This window comes from Tripterygium wilfordii, chromosome 13 (assembly GCF_013401445.1).
Source record: "Tripterygium wilfordii isolate XIE 37 chromosome 13, ASM1340144v1, whole genome shotgun sequence".
NCBI lineage: Eukaryota > Viridiplantae > Streptophyta > Magnoliopsida > Celastrales > Celastraceae > Tripterygium > Tripterygium wilfordii.
This window is the reverse complement of record NC_052244.1, coordinates 14,668,550-14,693,144: the sequence shown is the minus strand read 5'-3', so window position 1 is coordinate 14,693,144 and position 24,595 is coordinate 14,668,550. Positions and strand designations below refer to the sequence as shown.

The following is a 24,595-nucleotide window of genomic DNA, read 5'->3' as shown; positions in this document are numbered from 1 at the left end:
GGGCATGCTTCTCAACAATGGAATTGTTAATGTGTAACGAGAGGAAGCTAAACTGATCATTGTTAGGGATGTTATTGACTTGCAGGTCATGGCAGAAAGGTTCACAGAAAAAAGAGAGAACATTCTACCCTTTCCAACTTTCAGTTCGTCCTCTGGTGAACTTCACAATCTCCTGCAAAGTCACTAACATTTCCTCCAACATAAAACAGGTAAAATCTTCTTGTTTTTTACATCAACGAAAGAAAGACGAATCAATATCTCCACCTTGTTGTAGACCTGATCCTTGTTATATGCTTTAGATACATGCAACAAGTTTTTTGTCACAAGATTAATGTGCCAAAAATGATCCAAGAGCGTTACCAGGGCCAGCGTAATCCAAATTGCTAGGACGCTTCATTTGGCATGAGCTTTGCCATGGAGGCAATGTGAACCACCAGAGGCAATTATGCAAATCTCCTGACCTCATCATATTGAACACTTCAGATGCTAGCATTGAAGAGCAGATTCATCATCTGCTGCTTTCCTGGCTTCGTAATGCAGATTCAACAAGCTTAACCTTCTTCGAAGTCTCACTATTGACAAGTGCAAGTTTTTCAACTGCAGATTTCAGCTGTGATATTTGTGCATTTTCGACATGATTCTTAGCATGTATTTGTCTTTGCTGATTGAGTGAACTGCGCTTTGAATTTTGTGCGCGCCTTCTTATTCTTGCTCTTAATGCTTCGACGGAAGAATGCAAAGTATCCAATTCAACTCCTGTAAATTGGTCTGCACAGTAACCAAATGAATACTTGAGGGTGGGATGAGGAGATGATCCAAAGTAGAAATTAACAAAAAACCATGAAAATAATTACAAACATGAAGGCAGACTATTCTTCAAGAAAAAACCTAGAACTATACAAGAAAGATCTCTCTGGCAAAAATTAGGGACTAGCCGAAGATAATCATGCATTTACCAGAAACAATCGAAGGATGTTAGTAAAATAAGAAGTCACGTCAATGAAAATATTTCACGAAAAACTGATAAAATTCATCAAAATATTAGTAATGAGGAAAACAGGGATTACCCAAGCTCAGACTTAAATTTGCGCTCTGCTCTAGACAAAGGTCTCCTGTGAGCTCCAGGCAAATTCCTCAACCGTTGTAACCGCTGTTCCAGAACATTCTGCTGTTGAACTGCACAATTGATTCTGTCATCTAATCCTGACTGTTTCTCCTCTACTTTCAAAAGTTTCTCTTGTGCCCCAACCAGGCGACCATATCAGATCATCAATGATTTTCTTCAGGTGAGGTGCATGATGCTTGAGCTCAAAGTGCACCTGATAAAGTGGATCAACATAGTTTATACAACTTTACAAGATATCATTCCTCACTCATGTCACCATAGAATATTTATCAATTGAATCCCTTAAAATCCACTTTCAGCTAAGCATAATGAAATCACCCCATCTACCAAACTACAAGATTTATCCTAATTCTCAAACACAAATGTTATGGTAATGGGAAGTGCCTTGGATGCAAAATTTAGAAGTCTACAGTGGCTACTGGATAGCATCAATAGGCCTCAACTACAGCACACAGCTCTCTCTTGAATCAACTGTATATTATAACAAAGAAACAACTCTTTCGCATTGGCGCTGTCATACTCCAGAAAATCTAGCTTATCATAAGGCAGGTTTCCAGACAAATCCTATCATGACACTCTTATTCATAAGGTTGGAACACAAACACAGAACTTCCCTTCAAAGGAAAATTGGCAACCAAAAGTTACCACCTAAGTTCTTTGTTACGTGGGAAGTTACTTGGAGAAATCATTTCTGTAAACGGTTTTCAAAGGAGAGAACTTGTCCAAACTAGTAGATGTTCTCTTTGCAAGATTGAAGGAGAATTAGAGAATCACATTCTTCTGTATTATGTTTGGTCAAAGTAAAATTTGGGAAGGAATCTTCAACTTATGAACCTTAGTTGGGCAGCAGCTGTAACCATTGAGGAGGAGTCAAAGGCTTGTAAATTCAGTCTTGATTCAAAAGAGCAAGGAAAACTGATAGACTAAATTCCACTTTTTGTTGCTGGCTTATCTGGGAAGAAGAAATAGCAATCTTTGAAGGGAGAGAAAACTAGTTTTGGTGTGCTCTGAATAGGTGGTTACATACTCTTTACTTTGCTGCTCTGGAAAAAAGAGACATACACTTGGCTCAATGAAGAGTTTGTTGTAGATGAAACTATACTACTTGATGTCGTAGATATATAGCATTTGTATTGAGGATTGAGGTGGCATCCCTTGGTGTACTTTTTCACTTTCATCCATTCATTTAACATTCAAAAGAGGACAAAAAGCAACTAAACAACTCTCAACGATTCCTTCCAGCAATATTCTTGCTAACATGAAGATTGCTACAAAGCAACAGACCATTAATAACAAACTCTTCCTGAGGCTGCTTAGACTTGGCTCTTCAATTTAACCTAAATTTGGTCATCACAACTTTTGTCTAAACTGAAAAGTCTTAAGGCATCACAAAGGCATACGAGTGGAATATTAAACATATTATGAGAAAGATATGCACTTCTAGAATTCATAGTAAACACTTCTGTTGAAAAATTGTAAACTATAACATCGTTTTTTCAGATTGGCAAAAGTCCTTACAGCTTTATCAATCAAGATGCATTCTTTCATATATTAAACAAGAAGAGAGTGAAGGTATATAGGATTTAAGAAGTGACGGTACATAAGAAGATAGTAAATTCTCACCTTATGTGCATATTCCACATAATTTTCATGAAAAAGCTTGTAATACTGGTGAAGAGTTGAGCGGCCTTCAATAGAATCTGCTGCAACAGAACGTAAATTTGGTGAGGCCTGAGGAACAAGGACCACCTTAGGGCCAGTGAGAAGTTCTTTACTCAAGATATCTGGAGTATCTCTCTCTTTCCATTCTTCTGAGCCAAACAGTTTTTTCTCCGCATCGAGTTGTATAGGAAACAATAAATTCCAAGTTTTCATCTCTAGCACTATACATTCTAAAGTGGAAGTGACTCCCAAAACCCATGAGTACCCAAATGAATCTGACATTGACATAAATCCACAAAGAGGAGATGGTGAGGAGGTTTCCCCTAGGCAGGTACTTAGAACAGGATGCACAGAGGGAGTTCTGATGGTATCATCTTTCCCACTGGATGGATTAGTGAATGGGAGAAAATGCAATACTATAGAATCCACCCTCCATCATGGACAGAAAATATTCTTTCAGGCATAATAGGGTCGACAAGCATTGAAATAAGAGAACCGCTTTCTCTTTTTCTAGGCAATGCCAAATCTACAATAGCAAGTCTCAACAAAGGCGGAGGATGCCCAAGCCAAACAGTATGATCAAGCGATTCATCCAGCTTCACAACACGGGACTCATCTGAGATTGAGTCACAAATCATAGCAAGACCAAGAATGTGGTCATGGGGATCAACACGAAGACGAGTTGGGCTGCCAAGAGCCCAGACGGGCTGGATTTCATCAGCTAGGGCATCTATTTGCAACTGCCCACCACTCCATGCAGTCACCAGAAGTGAGTCTTTGCTGACCAAATTATAGAGCAAACTGACAGCACGACCTTCACATTCTTTGCCACGAATAGCTAATTTGGCGTCTTCTTCACCACAGCATACTTTATATAGAGGTCCCTGAAATGAAAGACATAAATGTCACACAGTCCACCAAGATTTTGTTTATTGAAGATGTTATTCCTAAGATTCAAAGTCCATGCCGCCAAATGCGCCCTTGGAAGTGATCCGAAGTTAACTCAGTCTAAATGGATGAATCATCAATACCACATTCTCCCCCTCAAATAACATCCATAAAGACTAAGAATAAAATAATTAAAGGATTGCAAGAATGCTCGTCTGATGCTGGACTCCCGTAAAGGTCTATATGCTTACTTGTCATCTTTAGAACCAAAGTTACTTTCAAGGTCAACCAGAAAAAGTTTCCGAAATTGAAGAACTTCATAGAATTTTAAAATACGCAGAGCAGTTCAGGCAATAAAGCTAATATTATTTTAATAAATGAAACTACTCAGAGACTTCTTACACACGAAGACATAAATGAACTTTTGGATTCTATAATCCCTATGTAATGCATTTATGCAGTTGCAAGGATCACCTCATTGCGATTCTCTGATTCCAAGTTACAGATCTTTCAAAACCACATATGCACCATCTAATGTCTGGTCTAGGATCTCTTTGAAATTTATTTTCTATCTAGTCAGACAAAGGTTGAAGCAATTGTCTAATTCAAAGCATTTCTAAAATTAGTAATCCTAATCTCTATCTAAAACATAAACTCATTCAGAAAATATTCAAAGAAACATCAAGCAAATAGGAGCATAGGACCTTTTTCAAAACTTTATTCATGACATGCCAAGAAGCATGGCAAGCCAAATCTGTTATGATATGAGTTTTAATGATGAAGTGTGCATTCTATATGTTGATCAAAATATGTGTTCTATGTTTGCTATGCATTCTTAATTATATTCTGAACTTGTTTATATCCTTTAATGCTTTAATTTGCAAAGCTAACAAAGATCAAGACATGAAGCTTTTAATCAAGCTTACAAGTCACTAAGTTTCAGGTTCCAGATTTCACTATGAATTGTCTTGTTGTTTTGCCTTTACTAATCTTACACAAGTTAGCATATCACAAGTTGTCATCCTATAAAGTCAAAGCTTGCTGAAATTCAATGAATGAGTATAGAAAAGAAAGATTAGCAGCTGATTTGAAATGGCAGCTAGCAAAGCATGCTGAAAATTAAATTATGAAGACTTTCCTAGCACCTACAAACATCACATGTTCAAGTTACTGCAAAAAGTTAAAGATGGCTGCAATTGTTGAAAAGAAAAGCAATGAAGTAGGTGAAAGAGATAAGAAGTCAAAGTTGGCTGTAAAAGAAGTTGGAATTATTGAAGAGATGAAGAAATAAATGGAGAAGACAATAAGTAAAATATAGCTGCAAATGGGAGCTGAAATCTTTCAAGATCACAAAGCCTTAAAAGTCAAAAAGGTCTAGCTCCATGCAACGGTCATGTTTAGGAGTTCTAGTGCATATAAATGCTTCTATATACTCCATAGAACAACACAACACTTGATTCCAATTCTCTGAGAGTTTTACAAGCATTCAAGCCTTCATTCTTACTCAGAAAATACTCGAGCTTCATTGTACACTCCTTGATCATTATAGAGTCACTTTGTACACACAATTAAGAGTCTAAGTGCTGGTGGTTAGCTTACAAAATCACAAGAAAGTGAGGCTGACACTTGGTAAGCCAAAACAGCCATTGTAAAGTGAAGTTGACACTTTAAACAACAGCTGGTGTAAAGAGAGAGGCTTGGCTCTTCAACAAGCAAATCATAGTGGATTCAAACTCTCAAGGAGGAGCCTTGAGGAGTGGATGTAGGACTATACGTAGCCGAACCACTATAAATCTGTTTGCACTCTCTTACCCTACTCTTTACTTGTTTATTTGTGTGTGTGCTTGTTGTATTTAGTTCTAGTACTTGATTCCTACTTGAACTAACCTAGACCTCAAGCTTATATTCACTAATATCAAGTTTCTATAAGATTTAAAGTAATCTGAAATCAGTAGGTTTAAACTCAAATTTGACATATTTTTAAGGGTAAAACAATTCACCCCCCCTCTTGTGTTACCTAGATTCTTTCAATTGGTATCGGAGCAAGGTTTTAAATTCTCATAAGAACTAACATTCTAGAGAATTAGATGGCTGAAGAGTTTGGAATGTCAATTAATAAACCACCATTCTTTAAAGGAAAAGACTATGCTTTTTGGAAAAATAGAATGAAGATTTTTCTACAATCAAATGACATTGAGTTATGGGAAATTGTAGCAAATGGACCATATAAACCAACAAAACAGATCAAGAAAGGTGAAGAAGAATCAGAGATTGATAAACCTAGAAGTGAATGGAGTGAAAATGACAAGAAGTTAGTGTCTTATAATGCAAAAGCTAAAAACATATTACACTGTGGACTAAGTAGACAAGAATATAATCATATTTCTACATGTGTAACAGCTAGAGATATATGGAAGAAATTAGAAGTTAAGCATGAAGGGACAAGTCAAGTTAAGGACTCTAAAATAAATATTCTTGTTCATAAGTATGAGTTGTTCAAAATGGAACCTCATGAGTCAATATCTGATATGTATGGAAGGCTTACTGGTTTAGTAAATGATTTAACTGCTCTTGGTAAAGTGTTTTCAGATGCAGATCAAGTTCAAAAGATCCTAAGATCTCTACCTAAAAAGTGGGATGCCAAGGTGACAGCAATTCAAGAATCAAAGAACTTGAAGACATTACCTCTTGAGGAACTCATTGGTTCCCTAATGACTCATGAGCTAAAATTGAAGGATAGAGAAGTAGAGGAAGAAGAGGACAACAAGAAAAGAACTACTGCACTTGCTGTACATAGTTCCCATGAAGATAGTGAAGATGATAGTGATGCTGATACAGCTTTGCTGGTTAAAAATTTCAAAAAATTTATGAAGTACAGGAAGAAGTTTCCTAACAGAAGCAAAAGAAATGAAAAAGGTAAAACAATTGATGAAGTTGTTTGCTTTAATTGTGGCAAAGCAGGACATGTTAAAAATGAATGTCCAAGGAGGAAAAGAGTACACTACATAGATAAGAAGAAAGAAGATAAGAAAGTACTTAAATCTACTTGGGATCTAGATTCTTCAGAGTCGGACCAATCTGATAATGAAGATATCAGGGCAAACTTTTGCCTAGTTGCTAAGGAAGAAGCTCATTCTTCTGCAGAGGTTTGTCTAAAATCAAGCCTTAAAGCTTGTGAATGGTTTCTGGACAGCGGGTGTTCTAGACATATGACTGGAAATCCAAAATTGTTTTCGTCCTTCACAAAGAAAAAGATGGAGGATATGTAACTTTTGGAGACAATGCAAAGGGTAAGATCCTAGGTATAGGGTCTATAGGTAATCTCTCTTCTTTTTGCATTGAAAATGTGCTCTTGGTAGATGGTTTATCTTACAATCTATTAAGTATTAGTCAATTAACAGATAGAGATCTTAATGTGTGTTTTTCTAAGAAAAAATGTCTTATAACAAGTGCTGAAAATGTCACAGCTTTAACTGGTTTCAGAAAAGGTAACGTTTATAAAATTGACTTGGAAATGTTACATGCAAGTTCTGTAAAATGCTTAGTTGCATCTGAATTAGTAATTGAAAATTGGCATAGAAGACTTGGACATATAGGTATGAGCACCTTAGCTAAATTGACTAAAAGAGGGCTAGTTAAAGGAGTTCCAAATCTGAATTTTGTCAATAATGGTGTCTGTGATACTTGCACAAGAGGCAAGCAAGTGAAAAGCTCTTTTAAACCTAAAGATGTAGTTTCTACTTCAAGGCCATTACAACTATTGCATTTGGACCTTTTTGGTCCTAGTAGAGTAAAAAGTCTTGGTGGAAAATCTTATGCTTTTGTTCTAGTTGATGACTATACAAGATTTACATGGGTTCTATTTTTAGCACATAAAAATGAGGCCTTAACTGAATTTTCAAAACTAGTAAAGAAATTGCAAAATGAAAAGAGTTGTTGCATATCTAGAATAAGAAGTGACCATGGAGGTGAGTTTGAGAACAATGAATTTGTAAAATATTGTGATGAACAAGGTATTTCACATAATTTTTCAGTTTCTAGAACACCACAGCAAAATGGTGTGGTGGAAAGGAAAAATAGAACTTTACAAGAAATTGGAAGAACTATGATGCTTGAAAACAATTCACCTAAGTATTTTTGGGCTGAAGCAATAAATACAGCTTGTTATGTCTCAAATAGGTTAACAATAAGACCTATTCTTAAGAAAACCCCTTATGAGTTGTGGAATGGAAGACCTCCTAGAGTTGATTATTTTAAAGTTTTTGGATGTAAATGTTTTATTCTAAATACCAAGGATAATCTAGACAAATTTGATTCCAAATCTGATTTAGGTATCTTTCTAGGCTACTCACTGGTTAGTAAAGCCTATAGGGTGTTTAATAAAAGAACTAAATGTGTTGAAGAAGCAATACATGTTAAATTTGATGAATTATCTACTCTAACACCTTCTTGTGAGAAAAATGTGGATATAGTAACAGAAATTGCAGAATTAACAAACAAGGAAAAAGCTGGTACAATTTCTCCAGAGAAGGAAGATGACTCTGAAGAGGAAGTTGACATTTTTGGAACTAAGAAACAAGAAGAGAAAAATGAGTATAAAACTCATGAAAGCACAACTTCAATACCAACCATAGTAGTGGATCCAAAGAAACCAAGGTACACAACATATCATTCACCAAAAGAAATAATTGGTGATGTACATGAAGGAATTCAGACCAGAAATTCCAGGTTATCATCTCTTAATGTTTTCAATTTTGTTGCACTCATTTCTAAGATTGAACCTAGGAATATAAGTGAAGCTATAGATGACAATGATTGGGTTATTGCCATGCAGGAAGAATTAGATCAATTTCAAAAATGTAATGTATGGGAACTAGTTCCAAAACCAGAAAATAAATCAATCATAGGTACTAGATGGATTTATAGAAATAAAATGGATGAAAGTGGTGTAGTTACAAGGAATAAAGCCAGGTTAGTTGCACAAGGTTATAATCAACAAGAAGGCATTGATTTTGGTGAAACCTATGCACCCGTAGCTAGAATGGAAGCCATAAGACTATTAATTGCATTTGCATGTTACAAAGGAATAAAATTATTTCAAATGGATGTTAAAAGTGCTTTCTTAAATGGAAAAATTAATGAAGAAGTGTATGTTAAACAACCACCAGGGTTTGAAGACTTGAAACATCCAGATTATGTTTTCAAATTAAATAAAGCTCTTTATGGATTAAAACAAGCTCCTAGAGCCTGGTATGAGAAGCTGTCCAGCTTCTTAATTCAATGTGGTTTTAGCCGTGGGAAAATTGATAACACTTTGTTTATTAAGATTAAAGATCAAGATATACTACTAGTACAAATATATGTTGATGATGTGATTTTTGGAGCTACTAATGAGTGTATGTGCAAGGAATTTGCTGCAAGAATGCAGGGGGAGTTTGAGATGAGCATGATGGGTGAACTTACCTATTTTCTTGGCTTACAAGTGAAACAAACGCCTAAGGGAACACACATCAATCAAACCAAATACATAAAGGATCTTCAGATCAAATTTGGAATGGACAAAGCTAAACCTTCTCCAACTCCTATGGCAACTACAACTAAACTTGACATAGACTCAGAAGGCAATGAGGTAAATTCAAAACTCTATAGATCCATGATTGGATCTTTGCTATATTTAACTGCCAGTAGACCAGATATCATGTTTAGTGTATGTTTGTGTGCTAGATTTCAATCAAATCCTAAGGAATCACATCTAAAAGCTGTCAAAAGAATTTTTAGATACTTAAATGGTACCCCTACTTTAGGACTATGGTATTCTAGAGAATCAAACTTTGATTTGTTTGGTTTCTCTGATGCTGATTATGCAGGCAGCATGATTGATAGGAAAAGTACCTCTGGCACATGTCAATTTCTAGGAAGAATGTTAGTTTCCTGGTATTCTAAAAAGCAATACAGTGTGGCTCTATCAACCACAGAGGCAGAATATGTAGCTTTAGCGGGCTGTTGTAGTCAACTATTATGGATAAGACAACAACTAAGTGATTTTGGACTCACATATTCAAAAATCCCAATTATGTGTGATAACACAAGTTCAATCAATCTATCAAACAACCCTGTGCATCATTCCAAAGCCAAACACATAGATGTTAGGCACCATTTTATCAGGGACCATGTCATAAAGGGTAATGTTAGCATAGAATACATTGACACTACTCACCAACTTGCTGACATTTTTACAAAACCCTTGAATTCTGAGAGATTTAAATTCTTAAGACATGAACTAGGATTAACTCAAACATCTTAGTTTCTACCATGCATCATTTCAGGGGGAGCATTCAATATTATTCTTTTTGATTATTCCAAAAAGGGGGAGAAACATTGACAAACATCAAGACTTAAATCTGATTTAAGTCATACATATTTTGGCATCATCAAAAAGGGGGAGAATGTTATGATATGAGTTTTAATGATGAAGTGTGCATTCTATATGTTGATCAAAATATGTGTTCTATGTTTGCTATGCATTCTTAATTATATTCTGAACTTGTTTATATCCTTTAATGCTTTAATTTGCAAAGCTAACAAAGATCAAGACATGAAGCTTTTAATCAAGCTTACAAGTCACTAAGTTTCAGGTTCCAGATTTCACTATGAATTGTCTTGTTGTTTTGGCCTTACTAATCTTACACAAGTTAGCATATCACAAGTTGTCATCCTATAAAGTCAAAGCTTGCTGAAATTCAATGAATGAGTATAGAAAAGAAAGATTAGCAGCTGATTTGAAATGGCAGCTAGCAAAGCATGCTGAAAATTAAATTATGAAGACTTTCCTAGCACCTACAAACATCACATGTTCAAGTTACTGCAAAAAGTTAAAGATGGCTGCAATTGTTGAAAAGAAAAGCAATGAAGTAGGTGAAAGAGATAAGAAGTCAAAGTTGGCTGTAAAAGAAGTTGGAATTATTGAAGAGATGAAGAAATAAATGGAGAAGACAAGAAGTAAATATAGCTGCAAATGGGAGCTGAAATCTTTCAAGATCACAAAGCCTTAAAAGTCAAAAAGGTCTAGCTCCATGCAACGGTCATGTTTAGGAATTCTAGTGCATATAAATGCTTCTATATACTCCATAGAACAACACAACACTTGATTCCAATTCTCTGAGAGTTTTACAAGCATTCAAGCCTTCATTCTTACTCAGAAAATACTCGAGCTTCATTGTACACTCCTTGATCATTATAGAGTCACTTTGTACACACAATTAAGAGTCTAAGTGCTGGTGGTTAGCTTACAAAATCACAAGAAAGTGAGGCTGACACTTGGTAAGCCAAAACAGCCATTGTAAAGTGAAGTTGACACTTTAAACAACAGCTGGTGTAAAGAGAGAGGCTTGGCTCTTCAACAAGCAAATCATAGTGGATTCAAACTCTCAAGGAGGAGCCTTGAGGAGTGGATGTAGGACTATACGTAGCCGAACCACTATAAATCTGTTTGCACTCTCTTACCCTACTCTTTACTTGTTTATTTGTGTGTGTGCTTGTTGTATTTAGTTCTAGTACTTGATTCCTACTTGAACTAACCTAGACCTCAAGCTTATATTCACTAATATCAAGTTTCTATAAGATTTAAAGTAATCTGAAATCAGTAGGTTTAAACTCAAATTTGACATATTTTTAAGGGTAAAACAATTCACCCCCCCTCTTGTGTTACCTAGATTCTTTCAAAATCTTCCACCATAACCATGCCATTCCCAATTTAAATAGGTTGTTCACACATTCTGACACATACATGGAAAATAACTAATGAGAGACCATGTATAGGTGCAATTACAAATATATACCTGCAAAGAAAGTGATGCATCAAACAAAGCATAAGGATGAGCTTTTAGGGTAGGTACATCTTCCCCTTCTGCTGCCTGGCCTGCTACGAGGTCGGGAAATGTTGCTTCCAACCACGAAATTGCCAATCTAGAATTAATGACAGCTATTGAATTGGTTGATTTAAGCCCAAAGGCCTGAGCATCACTATATATTTCCAGCATTGACTCCCATTTGTACACACTGTTAAAATTGAAGTACACAATTTAGTTGAGAGAAAAAAGGTTTCAATTATACCAAGGACTAAAGCATTCAATTTTAGTTAGCATCAAAACAAAGAATCAGCAACATGCAAAAGCAATTCAACACACCCTCTTCAGTCAATCATCGAGGGATGTTATCAGTATCACAGCAATATACATGGTGCCCATGCATGGGTAAATCATAATCTGCCAAACTCTACAGTTAATAACTATATTACAATAAAATTGTGCAACAATGGTCAGTATAGGGTAGAACTACTAGGTGGACCATATGATGATCTATATAGCTCCATCTTTCATGGCATATGTCCCATCATGGCAGTAGACATGAAGTAAAATTTTCCTATGGGCTATGGTACCTTTTGGGAGCATCAATAACCTTTCTAGAGCGTCAACACTATATCGCAAGAGCATTTTAAAAATCACTATAAGAAAAGAAAAGAAAAAAATAAGATATAAAAATAAGAGGCAACCCACCTTCCAAACGGTACAATGGGACAAAGGATGTAAATTGAACCATCAGTGAATAATACAAAAACCTGCAAAATAACCAACATTAAAGAATGAAAAAACACTTACAAGATAAAACAGAAAATTTTTGGAATTAATAGAAAACGACAGAAAGATTTGGAATTACTAGTCTTATAAACTAAGCAGAACAAAAGTGCGGCCTTGCTTGAGCACTGCATGGAAATGTTTAGCAAAGAAGGATAATCAAAAAGAAACTAAGCATGTGCACCGGTTATCATACACAAACTTTCTACAACAGAAAGGACTTACAGAACGTTATTCCAAATTAATACACATACGAAACATTAGGTATGCCCAAATTCTGATGAATAAACTCAAAGAAAGAAATCTGAAGTAGGCTAATGTAAAAAATAACAATTGCAACTGGACTTACACTAAACCTGTCCCACAAGTGGTCTCCACCAAAAGAAAAATCAACCGGGTATATTGATGCAGCATTTCTAGATCTACCCAGTGCAACAGGCTGTAGATAGTACTCCTGTTCCGGTTGTACTAGATTCGTAGACAAATCAAAAAGCCTTCACATTTTTTAAAAAACAAGGAAGTTAGCATCAATTTAGTCTTAATCAAGAAACAAAGACGACATCAGCTAACAATGAAATTATTTAGAACAAAATCCATCTACAAAATTTGAAAGGTGACATATGTGTGAAAACCACAGACAATAAATCGACACAAACATTGAAACCATAAAATAGAAATGACAATTTCTTTTGAATGAGAAAACAGTTCTTTCAACATGTAAAAGAAACTTCAAGAAACAGCATGGATATGGATATCCACTACCGTGAAGCAAGCAAAACAACTAAGATGTAACTAAATACAACTGAAATAAACAATTAGGCATCTCTACTTTCACATACAAATCCAAGGGCACAGTCAAACTCGCATACAGAAAAAGAAGAAGTGGCAGAGAACAATCAACATGTCGCAGATGGAGGTGGTAATGGCACTTAACGCCCAGGATTTTATCATAGTAATCAGGTTTAATAAAATCATTTTTGAATATTTTTTTGCTTATTCCAGTCTTTTAGCATTTTTACAATTTTACTAATATATTTTCACTGAAATGAAACTCAAAAACAATCTGATAGTTGTACCTAAGCTGAAGTTTCAATTTACAGAGCATACCACTGAGCTAGCATAATGCTACCCAAAACTGTTCAAAATGAAAATTCTTATACCTGTCTACTGAATCAGAAGAATACCTGAAAACTGAATCAGAAGAAAGGATACCCAAATGGGTATCACTGTAAGGGTGCCAAGCAACTCGTAGTGCACGTATTGCATCGCTACCACATGCATAGATTTCTGAACCAATTGAAACCGTCCTGGAAAAGAGTAAAAAAAAAATACATGGATATCGAGTGCTAGTGTTTGATTTTTCAGATAGGAAACTCCAATTCACGAATAAAAATTTGGAATCAAATGTCATATTCTTTTGAAAGGTAATATAGGATTTCAACACAGAAACGCTAAAATGAATTGATTCAACTTTGGTATACGGATCATATAGAATGGTCCTACAAAATTATTCTGCATTTCGAAGAAAAGACTTCATAGACTCTAGAGATACTCTTGCTGTAATTCAAAACTAAATGAGTTCAAAATGGAAAACAATTTGCTATAAATCAATCACCATGATTAATAATTCTTTGCTAAAGATACTTCCAGATGCACCCTATTATGACAGGCAATATGTTATACATCAGATGTAATATGATTCCTAATCCTTCAATAAATAAGATGCAAGTATGGACACATAATGCCAATTTCAATTAGCACCTGCAAAGAATCGTGTTATCTTCACAAGAACGTCCATAGAGGTACATGACACATAGACCCCCAGAACCAGTAAGGAACAATGCTGAGCCGTTTCTGTTGATGGAGATTTCATTCACCTCAAAATCTGGCAGCACATTTGCTTGCAGGACCTATTAAAATGATTGAGATTATCAATTATTTCACCTATAAAAGGAAAAAAATAAAACCATGTTGTATAAACTGCCCAACAAGCATTTGCAAGTATAAATTTTCAAGAATATCTGCTAATTAATGTCTGTTTCTTAGTAATGCAAAAGTTATTCTACTCAGTCACGTTAAAGGAAGCACGCACAATAGTAGCATCTATTTACTGAAGTCCTGCTCCACTTGTCCTTATTAATGTCACTCCTCCTACTCAATAAGAATTGGTTTTCATTATATTTTCCTCCCCAATAACTCTTCCATCTTAAAGTCGGATTTTTTATTACAGTCATTTTTTTGGACAAAAGACAACAGTCATTCATATGACCCTTAACCCTTGACTACTAAAAATTTAACATGACCATGCTTACTTATGTGTACAACTATGAACTATCTTAGAAATACTTAAATATGGTTATAGGCAATAACGATTTCCTCCATTGATCAGAAGATCACGTGAAAAATGTTGCAGAGTTTACTTTACGATAGGGTTAGATATTGCAGTATTCGATCCTTTTAACAACCTTGTAGATAGAGGAAAATCTTATTATAGTGTCCAAGAGTAATTCTCAAATCACTTTTCATTGGAGCTTACATCACTCATTCATGTTTAAGTCACTTCAAATAACCCACAGTCATCTTCCCTTTAGCTAATCTAAACTCTTTATCTTTACGAGTACATTTTTGGAACTATCTATTCCAATTTTCAAACGTACTTCTCCTAATATCCAGAGTATCTTGTAAACAACAACCAAACCACAAGGATACAATCATTTTAAAGTCAACTCATTAGGTTCATAATTATAAAACTCCACATGGTAGTTTAAAAGCATCTTTTGAGTATCTCCTACGAACTTAAATCCTTTAGCTTGTGTCCTCCGATTTTACTAATAATCAAGTCTAATGGAGCAAAGTGGTATCTCTTGGTAAAGGTAAACAACTCCTGTGAACAAACCTCCTGCAGTGGGCTAGGCAGGGTCAGAACAGACAAGATGTATGCAGCCTCCAACGCATAATATGCGGAGAGACTATTTCCGACATTTGAACCTGTGGTTTCTCGTGGCTTTCTAATTATTCTACGACACAATTGTTCCTTCCATATACCATCTATTAGTCTCCATTGAGTTATACTAAATTCTATATCAAAAACGTCAGACATACTGCCCCAGTCAATTTTTTCAACAATTTACCTCCTTCTTGAGTATTTCTTCACAAGTTTAAGCTTACTTAATGTGTTTCTTCACGCATTCATGACACATACTCTCACATTTAACTGGATACCCATCAACGTTCTAATCAGCCTTTTAATAAGTACATACAGCTCAACAACAGAAAAGGCAAATGAAGATACTCCTTTGGGTTTGCAGAGAAAATGTGGTACAGAAACCTCGTCTCCTAGAACCAAGAACCTAATTTTTCCTACTAAGCTCATAAATTGAGCTGGAGCACTTCAGAAACCTAAAACGGACTCCCATCCCCTTTCCTCTCCTTCACTTTCTCAGAAACCAAGCAAAGAGACCATACCTTAGAGGGACAAGCAGCGAGAACGGAGGCAGGGTCGGGGTCGCCGAGGCGAATGGAGATCCGATGAAGGCATTGCTTGTTAGGGTCCCAGAAGTACAGCCTGGAAGCTCGGTCCCACGCCAGAAGATTCCTCGGTGTTCGGGCCTTTCCTCCGTCGCAGACTGTTTCGGAGGAAAAGACGGGATGGTTCTGTAAGGGGACCCACTGGACATCGCTCTTGGGAGTGAGAGACCCGCGAGTCTCCCCGTTCGGCTCCGATAATTCAAAATTGAACCTCATTTCCTTCGCCCTCTTTTTTGTTCGCTTCGTTCTCACTGTCCGAGAGTTGGAACTTCGGTGGAGGTTCTGCAGTGAAACGGAGAGCAGGCGCCGAGGAAGAGAAGGAACAAAACGCTGCGTATAGAGCTGCTTGGACTATGACGGTATACCAAACGACGTCGTTAACTCTCTTTTTTCCCCTTTTATAATGTGTGCCCGTTATTCTTTGAATTTGAACAAGGTACAAGATCATACTAGCAAGGCCCATGGGCCTAGACCCACCCAGCATTTTTTTAGCATTAATTTCTTTAGGAACATCTAAGTCATGCATAAAAGAGAATTTTTTTAAAAAACGGGAGAAGGGATTATACACACCATCCTTACCACTTCAATTAATGACTCGAGTATGTGAAAAATCGAGATTTGTGCAGCTAACAGATTGAGAAAGGGGATAATAACAATAATCACAATGGACACAAAATTTATATGATTTGCAAGTTACCTACATCAATTTGCCTACATCGAAGGATGGAACCCATCACGAGAATTTCACTATCACAATTCACAAATATAAGCCTCACAAGTTCAGCAAACAATGTCATACTCATGATTATGATAATAGGCTGCAAGAGTTAGAAAGATTCCTGTAATTGGAATGAAAACCTTCTCAAACCTCCTACTGTGGATAGGATTGATGACATAAAAGATGCACGCAGACCTCACCCTTCACATAGAGACGGTTTCCAAGAACATTCTCATTGTCATATAAAAAATACAGCTGCGAGAGCCTGAAGTTGACAAACTAAGAACACAACTCATAAAGATTTCAAGTAACATTACACCTTTTTTAGTTGGGAAAGCAAAGATAGAATCAAATTGGGTTTAATGCATATAGGTCACTGAAAGATACTTCGTTTGCAATTAGGTCACTCAAAGAAAAAATTTTCAAATTGGGTCACTAAATGTTCTAATTTTAAGTAATTAGGTCATGAGGCTTCAATTCCGGTTAATTGATCGCCGGAAATTACTGACATGTCTGATTTTGTCCTGTGTGGACCAAAATGATGAAATTTTGTGATGATGTGGATTTTTTAATAAAAAAATCTGACTTTATTAAATAACACTGAATTATTGGTCAAAAGTCTAACTGCAGTCCTTAATTTTCTTTTATTTTTATTATAAAAACAGTTCTTTCAACTTCTCTCCTTCTTCACGTCTCCCAGCGCCGCTTTTTGATCCATAGAACTCGAACTCTAACTCAACGAGTCCCCAAGGTGAAAACTGAGTTTATGGCTAGTGTAAAGACGTGGTTTTGGCATCTGGGTCGACGTTGGACTTGGTTTTCCCGGTGAACGTAGGATCAGTGTTAAACACGAAAAGGTGCTGCGATTTTTGGGTTTTTGCCGAAAATGGTTGTGTTTTCACTTTTCAGGTAGTAGGTGGCTTTGATTCACTTTAGTTTGGACTAAGTTTGCTCGACTATGACGCGACGGGAAGATGGCAGTGGTGGTGGTCTTTTCGGAGGAAGATGGCGGTGGTGGTGGCTCCGGATCTGGCTATGGAGGAAGGTTGCAGAGGTGGACCACGGGTGGTGGTGTTTCCGGAGGAAGATGGTGGTGGTGGGTGGTGGTGGACGAGAGGAGTGGTGGTGGCTCCGGATCTGGCTATGGAGGAAGGTTGCAGAGGTGGACCAACGGGGTGGTGGTGTTTCTAGAGGAAGATGGTGATGGTGTTTCTAGAGGAAGATGGTGATGGTGGTCTTTCCTTTTTTTCCTTTCTCACATTTTTTTTTTTTGGAGAATTTGCCTCATGGCACTTTTATTTTTATTTTTTTAAAATTTTGAAAATGACATGGATTGGCCACATCAAAATGTTTCACATGTGTCACCTAATTGACATGTAAGCAAATTCCGATAAGAAATTGGTCGGAATTAAACCCGAGTGACCTAATTGCTTAAAATTAGAATATTAAGTGACCTAAATTGAAATTTTTATCTTTACATGACCTAATTGCAAATGAAGATATCTTCCAGTGATCTATATGCACTAAACCCGAATCAAATTCGTGAGCTTACAACGATGGATTACTTGCCATGATCCAAGAGTAGATTCATCAACCATGTTTACAGGAAACACGACTTTGTGAACGATACTTTCTAGTAATTACAACGTTAATAAATCACCTTGTAAAGATGGACCCGAACATTTGGATCAACAGGAACAGTCCACCCATACGTAACTATCCAAGTTCGAATCCCCTCCCTCGTATATTTTTAGGACTTGCACCAGGACAAGGTTCAAATGTCTTCTCACGTTAATAATAACAATAATAATGGCTTAAAAAAAGATTGTGAAGATTCAATCTCACCAATAACACAATCGAAGGAATAAGCATATGAACCCCAAAAACAGAAACCTAGGATTTCAGACTCAAGAGAACCTGATCTACCAGCAATGGTATAATACGGCTACATGAAAGCCAATGTTTTTGAGAAGGAAAATTTCATCATCCAATACTTCTTGGAGGCACTTCAACCTTCAAAAGTAGACAGTGAAACTAGAACAGTTTCATGTAATTTCCAGTCAATCAAAAGCAGAAGATGACAACAAAGCAACGTGGACGCTGTACCAGCTAGTATTTTTCACTCTATTGAACCAATTCTCAATTAAGTATGATACACAATAGCTAATCAATTTCTGCGCTTGGAATGTAAATACAAGCGGCTCCAAAATTAAGTGAGCTAGAAAATTACAAGTGTCTAGCTAAGACAGCTTTAAAAGTTTCGTTTACTGCCATTTTCAAAGTAAGCATAGCTAAGACACTTCTTAATGGTGCTCACTAAACCATAAACATATCAGCAGGGGGACCTTTCCATCAATGTCCTAAGTTACTGTCATACGCACATATTTCAATCATTGTCTCAAAATGCATCCCACCAAGCCTTGACATTTATTCAAGATATGGAGCATCACTAAGAAAGAAGAATGAAAAGAATATAATTACCTCTCCTGGCTGGCTGATTAAGCAGGGGAGTTCTGGTTTCTTTTCGAATAATCCTTAATGAACAGAGCACAGAATAACAAACGCTAACAATCAAGTGGACTCGCCCGAAAAAAATATTGAGCATTTTCATTTGGAGACAATTTGAGAAATATCAAGAAGCAACAAATAAGTGTAACACTTTCAAATGTTATAAGTTAATTTTAAAAATTTCTCATTTGAACAAATGAGTGTCCTTCCATTCTTCATTTTTAATTCTTGATACACCAGTTGCACCTATGAATGAAGCTATGACGAAAACTGGTAAGAATTAATTGAACTCTCCTAATACCTCAAAATTGGAAACTAACAATATTTACAAAAACTCATACTGATAGAAGTTGTTAGGAGAAAAGTTAAGCCCAGTTGTTAGATGTTAAGATTCTACAGAGGGTTTCTCACGGAATATTGCTAACTACAGTATTTGCTCCAAAAACAGTTTCTCCAGAAACCCTCAAATTGTTATCGAAGTCGTAGGTAATGGCAAATAATGTTCCTGGTGAGGGTCTTGAGGATAAAATTATAGTGGACAAAAGTGAGACATTCAAAAAAAGTTCCTTATCTCAAATTAAACAGACTAAATTACAACTCTTAGAACAAACAAGTTCCAAACTCAAGCTGAGAAACACCATATTTGAACAGTCGCTCTCCAAATCAATCGCCTATTGTTCTACTAAAATATGTTGCTTCACTCTTATAATTAGTGCTGATCACATCTGTACTTGGTAGTCAATGAACAAAGTAAACTCTAGAAATCTCAAAAGCTCAGTTAAATCAGACTTAGAAAACTCAAAACCACATAATCAAAAGCTCAGTTAAATCAGATTTAGAAAACTCCAAGCCACGTAATCAAAAGAGATAAAACAGAACATAAAAGCCTTATTTGCGCTAAACCCAGAAGCCATATCCCATAAAGAACACAGACATCATTCATACAGAGTGATATTGCTGATCAAACACCTAAAATTTTAAACCTATGAAGAAAATAAAGAAAAATTCAAGAGTTCATACTGTTATTGCTGCTTCCCTCCTCCTCCTTATTGTTGTCTGGGGTGTTTTCGTTTCTTTGGTGAAACATGGAGGAGAAGTCAGAGGAGAGATCAGAGTAGAGAGAAGCAACCTTGGAGATATTGACGTTGATTTCTCGAATCAAAGCGACGTTCTTAACCATGTTATCGGCGATCTTGGAGCGGTGATTCTCGTTCACTTGTTGAATCAAGGCTCTGTTTTTGTCCAGCACGGACTGCACTTGCTTGAAATTCCTGTTCAAAGCCTCCCACACCTCCGGCCCGCCTTCTTCCTCGGCTGGGTTGTTTTTGGGTTCTTCTCGTCGGCTGTCCATTGCTCGATTCGGTGGCAGCGGTTGTTTTGTCGTTTCATAACACCAGAAGCAGAAGATAGAAGTCGACGCGACCACAGGGAGTGTGTTCTTTTTTCAATTATTAAATAAATTTAAATTAGACAATTACAATGTGTACCATGACACGCACCATTAACACGAGTGAAATTTTTTCCCCTTCCACGAAAAAAAATATATATATAAAGGGTCGGTTATGATCGATTTTTAATGAATTTAACCTACCAATCAATCTTTTATCGACGATTTTTTTTGATTATTTTGATTGGTTATCAATTGATTTTAAATAAATATTTTAAAAATAATTGACTAAATATACACACATTAAGATTAAAAAAAAAATGTTGACTTTAGAACTAGTCTTGGTAGGCATGCACCAATATGCAAATTATGCACTTTTGAATACTACGTTAAAAAAGAGTTATTTATATGCAAAGAAACATACATGTACACTAATTACTAATATATTTGAATTGGCTAACAAGTTTTCAATGCAAAACAACATTGGTTTGGGGCTCAAGCATCTCTTTATGCAGCACAGTTTTGTAAGCTAGCAATGCTGATGGGATCACTTATATAGAAACTCAGAATGTAGCACGCTATCATGCAGAAGTGAACCTTCTGTAGCTAAAGTAAAATAAACAGAAGACCAATCTTCCAATCAAGAACCACTCGACATGTAACATTATTTTCATGCATCAATCTAATACGCTTGCAAGCGTGGCCTCAGAGAGTTACAGTAATGTAAATGGCGTAAGCATTTTGAGTATCGCCAAGTGAGAAATTGCACCTAATCAATTGATCTTCTTTTCCTCCCGAGGATGGAAGCTTTCTGAAATCTAGGGCCACCAGTCCTCCACTTCTTAAAGGCTGCCATGGACCATTGTGCGGTTTCATATACTACAATAAGCACAAACGAATATCGGTATTCATTAAAAAAGAAGAAGGAGATTTTAATCGACAAGATTTGTTCTCAAACAATGAAAACTCACAATCGGTTTCCTCTTTGGTTAAAATCGTTGAGAGTTTGGAAGATGCAGAAAATGTTGCAGTGTGTGCCTTACTCAAGATTATCTCGTATCTGGTTTTGAAGGCAGATAAGAGCAAATATCCAATGGTTTGATCCCCAACCCTGCGCCACAAAATATTGAAAATATATTCAGCATATGCTTAAGGAATCTATCCAACAAATAAAACTTGTCAGCACAAAGAACATATTCCACTAGAAATCATCAACTCTCAATACTATTCAACAACAGACTCAAAGAAACATCATCAATCATTCTCGCTTTGAAGAAACAAAGCTTATAATAAATATAGATGTAGAAGACAAGCACTATAATTGAATTAAGGTAAAAGAGACTATATACCATACATCTTCAAGCCTATCAGAGTTTTTGCCTCGGTACAAAATGCATAGTGCCATGTATTCTACATTGCTAACTGAAGGTTTTTCCTTTCTCAGAATGTTGAATCAATTATTTATTTGTTTAACATTGTTTTACTATTTGGAATTTGAACATGGCTGATGATAATTTCAAAACAAGATCCAGCTAAGTCAAGAGGGGACAACAAGAAGCCACAACACAAACGCTTCCCAAAATTAAGGTTGACAAACAACATGCAAAAAACGAATAATCACCTTTCACATTTTACTTAAGATCCCTAGTAATTAGTCTCCCAAATGTAGCCATTTTTTAGACTCCATATATAATTAATGAGTGTATAAGATGTGCAACCACATTGATTACAATACAACATAACTAAGACCAGAAAAATGGGGGAAAAGGTTATGATTCCTGCGTCTGAGAGCCAGCAAGAATTTTCAATGGTTCTGGTTGGTCATTAAACAGCATGTGCCCTGTAAAGGTTTCGAACCCATTAATCATCCCCGAATATCATGTTAATGCTAATCAATGCCATAGAGTGTAAGTGCGCATAGATCATTGGAAATATGAGTACTGTCAATTACATATTTTCTCATCCATCTTGACAAAACGTCTCATAATGACAATGGCAAACATGAGTACATGACAAGGCAAGTGTTCATATCCCAACCTTTAAACATTGATGAAGAGAAAACAAAGAGCAGGCAAATCCTATGATAAAAATCATAATATATGGCTTATTAACTGTTAAAAGGATGCAATAATAGATGTCTTGCAAGGATAGACTCACAATGGTGCTATCTTGCATCCAAATTCATAGAAGTATGGGCACCGAGATCTCAAATCCACGCATGCTGCATCAGCCTGGATTTCCATCCTCGTTCTGATATCAGAAAACAGCATTTATAAAAAATAAACAACTGGACAAAGAACAAAAAAGAATATCAAACAGCTACATTTCTGCGTTAGCAAGTTCACATGATTACAAGGGAGATTAACCAACTTCTGAAAGGGTTATGAGTGGGGGGACTCCTGTTGAGAACTTCAACGAAGTTGTCGGAGCTTACTGGGGACATATAACAAATAAAAGTCCATGCAACAAGAACAAAGTTCTGTTGACCAGAAAAACCTTCAGGTGACAGATAAGAACCTTAACTATAAAGGGTTCCCAATCCCATTGTGTAAAATTCAACAGCAAGAGCAACACAGAAATACCAGCTTGTAGTTTAGCTTCTAAAAAAAATACCCAAACAATACAATTTTGAATGTGGAGAAAAAAGAAGCAAAAAGTCCTCAGAGCTATTAAGATCAGTACTTTTGATTGAAACAGGCAGGAGTGCTCATTGATACAGCTTGCCTCAAGTGCAACTCCTTAGCAAGCCAGAATGGCAGCTCCGACCTAGAACCTGCTTCAACCTGTTAACCCACCCCACAAAAGTGAATAAGTAAACACACCAAAACTCAAAGCTAAGCCAACGAACATTCACTTCCTATCTGCTTTGGTTCTTTCACAACTTACAAAACCCTTTTCGACGCTGTCATCAATCTTCACTCCATTGACTTCCTTGCGGAAAACCACTGGGCAAACTGCAACAACAAACAGAAAATGCCAGGCTACAACACTTTGGTAACGTAGTAATTTGTAAACCAAAAACCGCCCGGAGACTAATGACAAATGGCACTAACCTCTCCTTCTGTAAGAATATCGTCAATATCATAGTAATTCGTCATTCTTCTAATCCAAAGTCTGAAACTTTTATTATGGGTAAATCTTGACCACTTCAAAAACAGCTAATAATTAAAGCCAACAAAAAAAATCTCAATCAGCAAATACGTGTTCTAACAATGCATTCCCCTAAAGAAAATATGAAAAAAAGGACTTGTAGAGCACAAATTCAATCCAAAACCGAATTTCCGGTTTCCCCCAAATCCAAAACCCTAAAAAATGAAAGTACAAATTCAATCTTTTGAAATCAAGTCTTTAAGACTCTTAGTCTTACCGAAGCGCAGGCGTTAAGTGAAACAGAAATGCAGAAGCACCCGAGAGCTTAGATCCGTATGAGAACAAATGGGTCGTGATAGAAATTGTGAAAGAAAAATCTGCAAGAGTAAGCTCCTCTTGGAATTCTTCCAGTTCCCGTATCAGCTTCTTTGCGCAATTGAATAAAGCTTTCGTGCATGAAGCAGAAGCTGAACCTCTGGCCTCTGGGCTCTGGCTCTAGGCACGATTTGTTTGGGCTTTTGCTTATTAATTTGTTTGCGCCCATGTAACTGAAAAGTGAAAACTGTATTTGGGCTGTTGCCCAATGCTTATTCATTTGAACCTATGTTTATTTTGTTTGGGTCCAAGAAGAAATGGGGTATGGTATGTATTGGACGTACCGAGCAGTACCCGAGCCATACCGACCCGAGCCATACCGACTGAATAATCAACCTGCTTGAAGTAAGTTTTCAGATAATAACACGTGTTTATAAAATATTTATATATTTAGATCTCAATCTACATTAGATTTCGAAAGTATTTAATTAATCAAATTTGAATTAGTTTAAATCCAAACAATAACTTAATTCGGGTCATGATTTGAATAAGTAAATCGAATAAAATTTATGTGTTTATACCCGAACTCGACAAAAATTTTGTGATTGAATCGAAATTTTGAACATATAACTTATATTCAAACTTAATTTAATCTAGATGAACATATTCGACAATTTGGAGCAGAAATAGTTTCACCACCTCGATAATAACGCATAACAACTAACGGCGTCCCATCATTT

General features: G+C 36.3%; 3 protein-coding genes across 3 annotated transcripts; all 3 read right to left on the bottom strand.

Moving 5' to 3' along the window:
* Positions 1-48: 48 nt before the first annotated feature.
* On the bottom strand, positions 49-16,384 carry LOC120012824 (nuclear pore complex protein NUP88-like). The gene is given in 11 exon segments (XM_038864356.1): positions 49-768; positions 1,069-1,261; positions 1,263-1,319; positions 2,750-3,216; positions 3,219-3,672; positions 11,515-11,734; positions 12,232-12,293; positions 12,659-12,803; positions 13,494-13,616; positions 14,071-14,219; positions 15,775-16,384. Coding segments are annotated over 11 exon segments (2,409 nt in total). The 5' UTR covers positions 16,054-16,384; the 3' UTR covers positions 49-508.
* A 3,224-nt stretch (positions 16,385-19,608) lies between these two features.
* LOC120012000 (protein EARLY FLOWERING 4-like) lies at positions 19,609-20,484 on the bottom strand. The gene has a single exon (XM_038863215.1). The coding sequence runs from the start codon at positions 20,412-20,414 to the stop codon at positions 20,070-20,072; it is 345 nt and encodes a 114-aa protein (XP_038719143.1). The 5' UTR covers positions 20,415-20,484; the 3' UTR covers positions 19,609-20,069.
* A 333-nt stretch (positions 20,485-20,817) lies between these two features.
* Positions 20,818-24,233, bottom strand: LOC120012638 (DNA replication complex GINS protein PSF3-like). The gene is made up of 9 exons (XM_038864073.1): positions 24,210-24,233; positions 23,818-24,035; positions 23,504-23,511; positions 23,337-23,404; positions 23,133-23,233; positions 22,608-22,700; positions 21,422-21,561; positions 21,174-21,329; positions 20,818-21,108 (listed from the first exon to the last, which is right to left on the bottom strand). Exons 1-8 carry the CDS (start codon positions 24,231-24,233, stop codon positions 21,220-21,222), a joined length of 762 nt encoding a protein of 253 aa, XP_038720001.1. The 3' UTR covers positions 20,818-21,108; positions 21,174-21,219.
* Positions 24,234-24,595: the final 362 nt, after the last annotated feature.

Bases quoted from the DNA above. Each gene is read 5' to 3' on its own strand.
- LOC120012000 (XM_038863215.1), bottom strand. From the start codon at position 20,414: ATGGACAGCCGACGAGAAGAACCCAAAAACAACCCAGCCGAGGAAGAA.
- LOC120012638 (XM_038864073.1), bottom strand. From the start codon at position 24,233: ATGGCTCGGGTCGGTATGGCTCGG. The intron at 23,234-23,336 runs GTAAGTTGTGAA...GTGGGTTAACAG, and splicing joins ACAGCGTCGAAAAGGGTTTT to GTTGAAGCAGGTTCTAGGTC. The intron at 22,701-23,132 runs GTACTGATCTTA...TTCTGATATCAG, and splicing joins CCTGCCTGTTTCAATCAAAA to AACGAGGATGGAAATCCAGG.